The sequence below is a fragment of the Eschrichtius robustus genome, chromosome 9 (genome assembly GCF_028021215.1).
Source record: "Eschrichtius robustus isolate mEscRob2 chromosome 9, mEscRob2.pri, whole genome shotgun sequence".
In the NCBI taxonomy this organism is placed as follows: Eukaryota; Metazoa; Chordata; class Mammalia; order Artiodactyla; family Eschrichtiidae; genus Eschrichtius; species Eschrichtius robustus.
The window spans coordinates 22,906,712-22,917,161 of record NC_090832.1 but is presented as its reverse complement, the minus strand read 5'-3'; the positions used below and the strand labels follow the sequence as shown (position 1 = coordinate 22,917,161).

Here is a 10,450-nt window from a genome sequence, read left to right as displayed (position 1 = left end):
TGTATTAATTAAATGTTGGATTTGACTAAGTAACATCCCAGAGAGAATACTAAAGGTAACAGTTTGGTACTCCTGGCCACATTTTATAAGGTATAAGAAGAGAGAGATTACCTAGTGAAGGAGCCTAGAGATGAGTTTGCAAAGAAAATTTGGGGAAAATATAGAGGGATCAGGACTTGCTACACAGGAATTCCTTTCTTTTTTTTTTTTTTTAATCCCTAGTGTTGGCCAGTAAAACTTTCTCATGTAAAACATGGTTTGGGGGTAAAAAACAAATCATTCATGTGACTATAACAGCCTTGATAAGACTCAAATGCTTAAGGCATGACTAATGATCATCTCAATCAATTAGACAAAAGTTTTCTAAAAATCTTAAAAGCATGGTCTCAGAGAAGCTTAATCCAAAAATAGCAGTAAATAAATAAATAAATAAATAAATAAATAAATAAATATCTGTAAAATAATTGTGGGTGTAACTTTTTTTTCCAAATTGATTGCATTAAATCTAATACATAGAAAACTCAAAAAGTGATTAAGAGACTTGTACGAGTAAAAGAACTACTAATTTCAATTAAAATAAAATAGTGGTGAAATTGTAGAAACGACTTCTGGTGCCCCAACTTTCTTCTAACAGGAAGCAGTTTGAGGAAGATAATCAGCTTTGAATACAGCCATTCTTTTAAATGCAAAAGGGAAGATATTTTCAGCCAAGGACCCACTTCCATTAAGCGGTAGAGTACAGTAAACTAGGGAGCAGCTTTCGGGGAATACTACTATACCTTAATCACGGACATTTTCTGACTCCAGAATAGGAAGAACTGGCAACATTTCCCCTTCAAGATTTCAAAATTGTTATGGACCAGTGACAGTGATGTGCCTCTTGCTGGAGTGGAAGCATCTATTGGAATCATCCTACCCCTTATCACCATTGTATATTGACTTTGTAAGGAAAATAACTTTTCCTTTTGTTTCATTAGATTCTGGATCACCAAGAGTCACCTCTGAGCCACATCCAGATTTGCACATGAGACAAATCACAGAACCCTGGACTCAAACTTTAATGCTATAATTAGATGAGAGTTCTGACATCCTGGGATGAAGGTGAAGACGTGTAGGAGAGATATGAATATATGTGATCATAGGACACACTGTGGTAGAATATAAAGTTGGCCACAGATTTTTTTCTGTCCTTGTACCCACAGCTCTGCAACATGACTTTGAAGGTCCATCAAGACATAGAATCTATTTCTTGAATCTGGGTTGGGATTGTAATTCATCTTGCCTAATGTAACATCAGCAAACATGAAGCAAGCAGAGGCCTAAACAATGCTTGCACACTGGGGATTGCCCTCTTTTGCTGCTTTTGGAAACTTGCAACTATTAACATGTAAGGAAGCTCAGGTTGTCACCCTAATTAACAGCCCTACCCAGTATCATACATGTGAGGCCAACCTCACTATCTTATCTGGTGAGTTCACCTTACATTTGGAAAGTAAAACTTGGCATACATCATTCATTTCTTAGCATCTTCCCCTTGGGAGCAGGTTGCCCACAGAGATCAATAGTTCTATTCTGCTCTTTTCATGCATAAATCTTATACAGGAGGGGGGCGCTCCATGCCAGAAAGGCAGCCATGATACAGCATTGACCTGGCCTGCACCTGTGTCTGCCTGAAAGTCACACTTTCCCAAAGAGTTAAGCTATGTCCCTTTTCCAACCAAATCTTTATGGTAGTAAGAGTGTAACAAAGGTGACATTTTGGTGCCCATCTGCCTTATTCCTTTGTCTTATGACTCAGTCGGGTCATAACCCATAAGAGGAAGACCAGTATTATTTATTTTGCCTCTCATAGATCCCAACAATGAAATGATGCTGCATTTTCCTCTTCTACACATGCAATTAAGGTTCAAGACAATTTCATTCATCTCTGGAAAAACACAGGAAGAACTTTGATGATTTTTACAAGTCTGACACTTGAATATATTTGTCTAAACAAAAACATTTACTGCTGTACAATGGTAGAAGTCAAAGCAGGATTCCTCTCATGCAAATGATTGTTTTGGCTTTTGGATACCCCTTCAAAGGAATCAACACATAGCGAACCTGGAATTCTGTTTCACAGAAGATGAGGATATATACCAATTTCTCTTACTCAGCAGTTCTGAGGGGTGATTACACTGCCCATTTTTATTTTTTCCTATCCAGTACAACAGTCTGGTTCAACAAGGCCACTGCCTCTTGCTCATTGGTTATAACTACATGTGTTATGCAATCACTTCTCCACTTGCTGACAAGAGCAAGGAAGTCAATTGGAGTTATCACTTTCACAGATTGCAAACAAAACAAAGATGAGAAAAGCAGGTGAAGAAATGAAGTTTGATCAACCATTGGCTGAATAGTGTTATAGGTGGCTGGAAGATAGCAAGCAGATGTATTATCAGTTAGAAGGCAGCCATGTGTCGTTCTTGGCCCCTGCTCATTCTCAGTACCCATAACCATGTCTAGCAGATGATGTGTCTACTGAGGACAAAAGAAAGGGAGGGTGGGATTATTCACATGATTTATGCTAGATCCTGGTCTTATCTTGGTTAGCAGTATCCTATCTTTTTCCTTAGAATCGAGATCTAACTGCAGATTTTTCCATGTCTGTGGTAAGTATTCATCAAAAAGACAAAGATAGTAACACATCAGTAATATTCAGTGATGTAATAGCTATCATAACCTGCTTTACAGTTTCTTAAACTTCCCAGAAATCAGTTTTATTCCATGGAAGTAAAAAAGAAAGAATCAGGAATATTACCCACATACTTATCTTTTCAGACATACCTAAAAGGAAACCAAAAAAAAAAAAGATCACATGACATTTCAGAGAAAACTCTAAGCTAAAGAGTCCACTGCTTTACGCGCAGACAATTCTTAGGTAACTGAGAGGCACTGAGTGTCAGAACCCTTGCCGGCCTGGCCTCCTGCTTTACTGCCACTCCTGTCTGTCTGGCTGGCTATGCTGACAGTGTAAATCAAGGGATTATCAGATTGACCACATGCCCTAGTCTTTTGTTTCTTTGTTTTTGTTTTGTTTGGGGAGGGAGAGAGGAAAGTTGACTGGAGCCCCAGAGATCTATGAAAAAAAAAAAAAAAAGACAGAAAAGGAGGAGGGGAGAGAAATGTGCAGTGATAAGTGTTTTCTGTTGTAAAAGTTATGACAGAAAATAAGAGTTTGATTCTGGCAGAAACAAACTGGCAATGTGGGTCAAGGATTAACCCACAGGGATGCCGGGATAACATCTCCTGAGACATGTCTCTAAATTACATCAAAAACTTCTATGAAGGATGTGTAAGTATTATACAAGCAGCAGCAGCAACAACAATTGTATGAGCCCTATCTGTTATTTTAACCTGATCTGCATGAGTGCTGATGAATAAGGTTCTCTACATGTATGGAGAATAATATAAATATCAACCATTTACTTCAAAATATTCTGAATTTAAATAACTGTAACTAGAATAATTCAGGACGTACTTTTAGCTGTTGGTGCTTTAAAGCTGATCACTCTCTCAATTTGATAATTGAGAAGAGAAGCTGTAATGACAACTAAATAAACATTATTTGCTTATTAAGATAGTGTGTATACTAATGAATTTAATGTTGGATTTATTATCCAATTTTTTAAAAAGGTACTAGATATACTAAGATTACCTTGATTTTATTGCAAAAGGATTACAGGGGTAAGGGATATTAATTAAATTCAAAGCTTTTTACAAGTTTCCAAAATTATTTATGTCATTAGCAACAAGTCCCTATTTGACTGTTGCACTTCATATTTTCAAAGTGAAAAGGGTAAGAAATCTCAAAATGCAGGATTTGAATTGGGCTTGATGATCTCTAAGTTTCTGTCTTTCTTCGAAACTTCATGAATCTTAAATTTTTTTAAATGTGATAATGAAAACATCCTTTAAAATATCCCCCTTTAATGTTTGTTCTCAAAAGTTTTTTTTTTCTCCTAAAACTGTAACAGATGAAGCCTCCCACCGTGATCGGTCAATTCCACACCCTTTTCTTTGGATCGGTCCGAATGTTCTTCCTCGGGGTGTTAGGCTTTGCAGTCTATGGGAATGAGGCTTTGCACTTCAGTTGTGATCCAGACAAGAGAGAAATAAACCTCATCTGTTACAATCAGTTCAGGCCAATCACTCCACAAGTAAGTGTTTCTGTGTGCACAAATGTAAACCTTACTCTACACCAGATAAAATTGTTTTCTTTTAAATGTAAAATAATGTCATAATAAGATGAAGAATATTCTAACAGGTATTATTTCTAGAATAATTACCTTTTTTACATATTAGCTGTATATTTCAGGTAAATTAATTGGAGTTGGTCAAGAGTTTCTTCCAAGTCCAGCATTCTATTATCTATTGATGTTAGAATTATACTCCAGGCTTGTAATTAGAAAATGGAAATTGAGTAGATACTGAAATAATATATTTCATCATTATTAGTAATTGGTAGGTGATGACAGTAAAATATGACTACTTTTTCACAATTACTAAGTGTTTAAAGTTTTAAACTCTAAACATCTTGGTAATTAAATGAGATTATGTCCAGCATTACCACCTTCATTATATTATTTTTATCCTCATAAGACTTACAAAACTTAGAATTTTTAAATTAGCCTCTATTGAGGGTCAGTGAATTTTTTTTGTGTGTGTGTGTATTTTTTCATTACGTGTTGATTGATTTGACTAAGATATTTCTGACATACTTTAGGTGTTCTGGGCATTACAGCTAGTGATCGTCCTGGTTCCTGGAGCTATTTTTCACCTTTATGCTGCATGTAAAAGCATCAATCAAGAATGCATTCTTCAAAAGCCCATCTACACTGTGATTTATATCCTCTCTGTTTTATTAAGAATTAGTCTAGAAGCGGTAGCATTTTGGCTTCAGATTCACCTCTTTGGTTTCCAAGTAAAACCTCTCTACCTATGTGATGCTGTGTCTCTCGGGAAAAAATTTACTACTATAAAATGCATGGTGCCAGAACACTTTGAGAAGACCATTTTTCTCATTGCAATGTATACATTTACTGTAATTACAATAGTCTTATGTGTTGCTGAGATTCTTGAGATAATATTTAGAAGATTATGCGTTCTAATTAGGCAACGACCAAAAGGTTGATTACCTACTGTCATGCCAAAATTATTTATCAACCATTTTTATTTAGTTTTATCTCATTCAGTGAGTATCTCAATTTCAAACATAAATATCTGTTTTTCAAACTAACCTCAGTGTGTCTAAAATTTATGTCTAGTATAAAATACAATACTCAGTTCTAAGGCAGAGATTCTTGAACAAAACTTTTGTTCCATTTTAATTTTGTCACACATTAGGAAATATACATGGAACTAATGTTAACTCATTTTTAAATAGTACTTTTACAGAGTTCTTTCATACACAACATCTTAATCAATCACAGTATTTTATGGCCAGAGAAACTTTTATTAACTCTTTTACACAGAGTAGAAAAATGAGGCTCAGGGAGATTAATATATGCAATCCTAGGATTCAGCTTTCCTAACTATAAAGCCATTTCCCTTTCCACTTAACTATGCAGCATAAACTTTGAGGATGTAATTATTGTTGTATTCATGTAAAATATAACTTATTTAAGTGCAAAAGTTGTCAATTAATTATTAAAAGAGTTATTCTATAATTTGATGACTAACTTGAAGAAATGGAGCACTTACATTTTTAATATTATACTTATACCGTTTTCTTGGAATTTTTAATATTAAATGATATGGTAATATGGCCACCAAATAAATAAAAAATGCTATGGAAAATACTGTGCATGGTTTCCTAGTTGCTTGTTGGAAAAAAAAAAACCCTCTGTGCTCATAGATATCCTACAACTACAGTTTCTATATTCAAGATTATTGAAATAGTAAGTTATATTTATATTAAGCTAGACTTCCTAAATAGCTATGAAATGATTTCAAACGCAATTTTTTAAACTTTTTATTTTATAAAGGAGTATAGCCGATTAACAATGTTGTGATAGTTTCAGGTGCACAGCAAAGCGACTCAGCCATACATATACATGTGTCCATTCTCCCCCAGACTCCCCTCCCATCCAGGCTGCCACATAACATTGTCAAAGGTAATTTTATATTAATTCAGTGCATTTCTTTTTATCTGCCTGTCTTACCAAGAATCACGTCCATACGATATCATTTAAAAACTTTATGTAGGGCTGCCTTATACTGGTGCTTTATTAGGGAAATAAGTATAGTCAGTCAAAAACTGAGGTTTTCAATATTTTTCTTAAGCATTATTCAACCTATGGTTGATATCATGAATTTCTACATTAATTTTTAAATCATTGAGGCTTTCTCCACAGAAAAGCACAAGAAAAAATCCAATTTACCTTCATTCAACAAATAGCTGCATAGTATCGATTATTAAACACATACCACATTACAAGTTCAAATACAAAGATAAACAAGATGTAGTACCTTTATAAGATCATATTCTAGTGAGGGGCACAGTGGCATGACAAGAGGCTGGGGGCTGTTGGAAATAGCCCCCTCTGAAGGGAAAGACTATTTGCTCATTGTTTTTGTTTAGAATCACTGGCCCTTAGTGATAATAAACAGCAACAATGTCTAGTATGTTTTATTCTTATTTTTAAATTATCTGTAGATAATATACCCCTTATTGCCTGTACCTAGGGTGGACTGCTCCGACCAATTCTCCCACAAACACACACATCTTCAATATGGGTCATATTTTCCTGCATCTTTAGAAGGCATGTAATTTTTTATTGGATACCAGACATTGTGTGTTTTACCTTGTCGGATGCTGAATATTTTTGTCTTCTCATAAATAATTCTTAAATTTTATCCTGGGGCACAGTTAAATTACTTGGAAACAGTTGATCCTTTGTACTTCCTTTTAAGCTTTGTTAGATGGGACCAGTGTAGCCCTTACTGAAAGGCTAATTTTGCCCCGTTACTGAGGCAAAACCTTTCTGAGTGATCTATGAGATGCCTCTTTGGTGCTTTGGAAATGTTAGCTTTCCACCATTCTCAAATTCTTGAATTCCTTCCTCAAGCTGATTGACTCATTGTCTTAGCCCATTTGGGCTGCTATTACAAAATACCTAGACTGGATAGTTTATAAACAAAAGAAATTTATTTCTCATAGTTCTGGAGGATGGAAGTCTGAGATCAAGGTGCTGCATGTTCAGGTTCTGATGAGAGCCCTCTTCTGTGTTACAGACTTGTCATTGTATCCTCACATGGTGGAAAGAAGGCCAGAGAGCTCCCTAGGGTTCCTTTTATAAGGACACTAATCCCATTCATGAGGGCTCCCTCCCCATGACCTACTTACTTCCCAAAGGTCCCACCTTCTAATACCATCACATTGGAGGTTAAGATTTCCAAAATATGAATTTTGGGGGGACACAACATTCGGCCCATTGCACTCATGGTTACAACAAAAATTGCTGTAGCTACAGGAAGCAGGTTTTTGCTGTGCCCAGGGAAAGAAGGGAGAAGGGGCAAAATGACATTCTTCTTGTTTGCCTCTCAGGATTTTTCTAAGGGAAGATCATTGTTTAAAAAAACCAACAGACTTCCCTTTAATATCATTGCCCACGCACAGGCAAACAATTTGATTTATTCTTATTCTGATTCATCCTAGGACATTGTCAAAGTATGCTCCTATTTAAGAGGATTTCTACCTTAGCTGTTAGAAAAAGTAACTATTCTCAGTTCTGTGCAAATCTTGGGTATTGTTCCTTTTAATCCTTTCAGGTAGCTCTTTTTCTGCAAAGATGTTTAAAGATGTTACACTGATCAGGACTCAGTCGAAGACCCTTTACAGATCTCTGGAGCTCTCATGCTTTGTAGCTTCTCCCTCTAAGGTAGTCTGTCCTATGAAAACTAGCCTCTTTAGCCCTGGACTCTCTCTCCTCAACTCACAAGGAGGAAGGATAGCATTTCTAAGCCACTAGAGGAACCCTGGTCACCTCTGCTTCTTTTAAGTAAAGAGTCCATATTGTTACGTGTAAAGATACAGATCCTGTGAGAGTTGGTTTGGACAGTCTTTTCAATTCCTTAATGATCTATACTATTCTATGATTTCATTTTGTTAGTAACTATATCAGGATTGTTAGCACACAGCTATATACTCCTGGATAATAAATGCTACATAAAAATATAGCATTTATAAAATATAATATATTTAAATATATGTAATATAGTTTAAAATATAAAAACTGATTTTTCTAACTAAACTGCAAATGTAGCAAAAATTAATAAGAATGTCAAAGCTAAACAAATAACTAACCACTTGAAAATATATTTAAACTTATTCCATAAAAAGTTGTTGGGTCAAATAAGGTAATTCAAACTGAAGTTTTTCAGTTTGTTTATAAATGAACAACAGTCAGAATATTACATATTAAAACCTATAAGATATTGCCAAAATTGCAGTGCATGGCCAATTGACAGTGGAAAATACATTTCTTTTTAAAAAATAAACAATAAATGTAATTCAAACAGCAAATGTGAGAACTTCAAAATAAAACTAAGGAAAAGAAAAATAATTTAATAAGAATAAAAAGAGAGAAAGTAATAAATTAGAAAACAAACAGCATACGATGGATAAATCCAAAATTGTTCTTGAAAAAACTATAAGTGTGGCATATCAAATCAAGTGTGGAAGTATATCCTTATAAGATTTTATAATATATATGAAGTTATATATTATCACTTGAAGTACACTGTGATAATTTAAAGATGTATACTATTAAATACAAGACAACCAGAAAAACAAAACAACAAAATTTTAGCTACTAAACCAACAAAGGAAATTAAAACATTCAATTAATCCAAAAGATGACCAAAAAGACAAAAAGGGAAGAAACCAGATGGGACAAATTGAAAACAATAACAAGGTAGTAGAACTAAACTTAAAAATATCAACAGTGGGGCTTCCCTGGTGGCGCAGTGGTTGAGAGTCTGCCTGCCAATGCAGGGGACACGGGTTCGAGCCCTGGTCTGGGAGGATCCCACATGCCGCGGAGCAACTGGGCCCGTGAGCCACAATTACTGAGCCTGCGCGTCTGGAGCCTGTGCTCCGCAACAAGAGATGCCGCGATAGTGAGAGGCCCGCGCACCGCGATGAAGAGTGGCCCCCACTTGCCGCAACTGGAGAAAGCCCTTGCACAGAAACGAAGACCCAACACAGCCAAAAATAAATAAATTAATTAATTAAAAAAAAAAAAATCAACAGTTACAATAAATATAAAGAACTTAGCACTCCAAACCAAAACAGGGATTTCTGACTGCATTTTTTAAAAAAATCCAGATCAAATTATTAACAAGACCCCACTTTAAATATTTAAATATTTAATATTTAAAATTTTAAATATTTTTACAAATAAATAATAATAAAAGTGGAAAAAGATATATCATGCAAACAGTAAGCATCAGAGAGCTGAATTAGCTGTATTAATATGAGAAAACTCAAGCAGATTTCAGGGCAAGGAATAATGACAGGGATAAAAGAGACATTTCATTATGATTAAAGTATAATTTCATTAGGAAGCATAACAGTTATAAATGTGTATGCCACCAGTGCCAAAACAGAAGAAGCAAAGCCTGCTAGAACTGAAAAGAGAAATAAATCCAATTATAATTAAAGATTTCGACATTCCTCATCAGTAATCAATTGACAAAGTAAAACATCAGGAAGGAAACAGAACACTTAAACATTACAAATAAGCAACTTGAACTAATTGATATTTAGAGAACACTCTTACCAGACAACAGCAGAATATACATTTTTTTCAAGTGCAAGTGTAACATTCACCAAGAAAGTTCATTTTCTGGGTCATGATAAAGTCTCAATGACTTTGTTTAATTCACAATAGAATTAAACTAGAAATTAATAAAAATAAGATATCTGAAATATGCCCAAATATTTGAGAAACTAACAATACATTTTTATTAACCCATTGATCAAAGAAGAAATTACATGGAAAATTTTAAACTACTTTAAACACAATTTATCAAAATTTGTGGAAAGCAATTAAAACAGTTCTCGACAGCATTTTAAAAGTTCTATATATTATGTTAGAAAAAAAGAATTTTTAGCTTCCACCTCAAGAAATTATTTTTAAAAACAGTTTAAATACAAATTACATAGTAGGGAAATAAAAATAAGAGCACGAAACATTGAAATAGAAAACTGAAAGACAATAGAAAAATCAATGAAAGGAAAAGCTGGTCTTTGAAAAGATTAGTAAAACTGACCAATTTCTAGCTAGACAGATTGAGATAATAAAAGAGAAAATGAAAATTACTCATATCATAAATGAAAAAAGAAAGAAACATCACAACAGAACATTTAAATGATTATAAGGAAACGCCATGAACGATATTACGC

The 10,450-nt window shown here is 34.5% G+C and overlaps 1 protein-coding gene across 1 annotated transcript; it reads left to right on the top strand.

The window, feature by feature from the left end:
* The first annotated feature begins 3,295 nt into the window (after nt 1-3,295).
* Nucleotides 3,296-5,173, top strand: GJE1 (gap junction protein epsilon 1). The gene is made up of 3 exons (XM_068550818.1): nt 3,296-3,334; nt 4,017-4,199; nt 4,766-5,173. The coding sequence occupies exons 1-3, from the start codon at nt 3,296-3,298 to the stop codon at nt 5,171-5,173; spliced, it is 630 nt and encodes a 209-aa protein (XP_068406919.1).
* Nucleotides 5,174-10,450: the final 5,277 nt, after the last annotated feature.

Excerpts from the sequence above, each read along its gene's own strand:
- GJE1 (XM_068550818.1), top strand. The coding sequence starts at position 3,296 with ATGTCTCTAAATTACATCAAAAACTTCTATGAAGGATGT. Across the intron at positions 3,335-4,016 it reads AAAACTTCTATGAAGGATGT|ATGAAGCCTCCCACCGTGAT; the intron begins GTAAGTATTATA and ends AAACTGTAACAG. Across the intron at positions 4,200-4,765 it reads TCAGGCCAATCACTCCACAA|GTGTTCTGGGCATTACAGCT; the intron begins GTAAGTGTTTCT and ends GACATACTTTAG.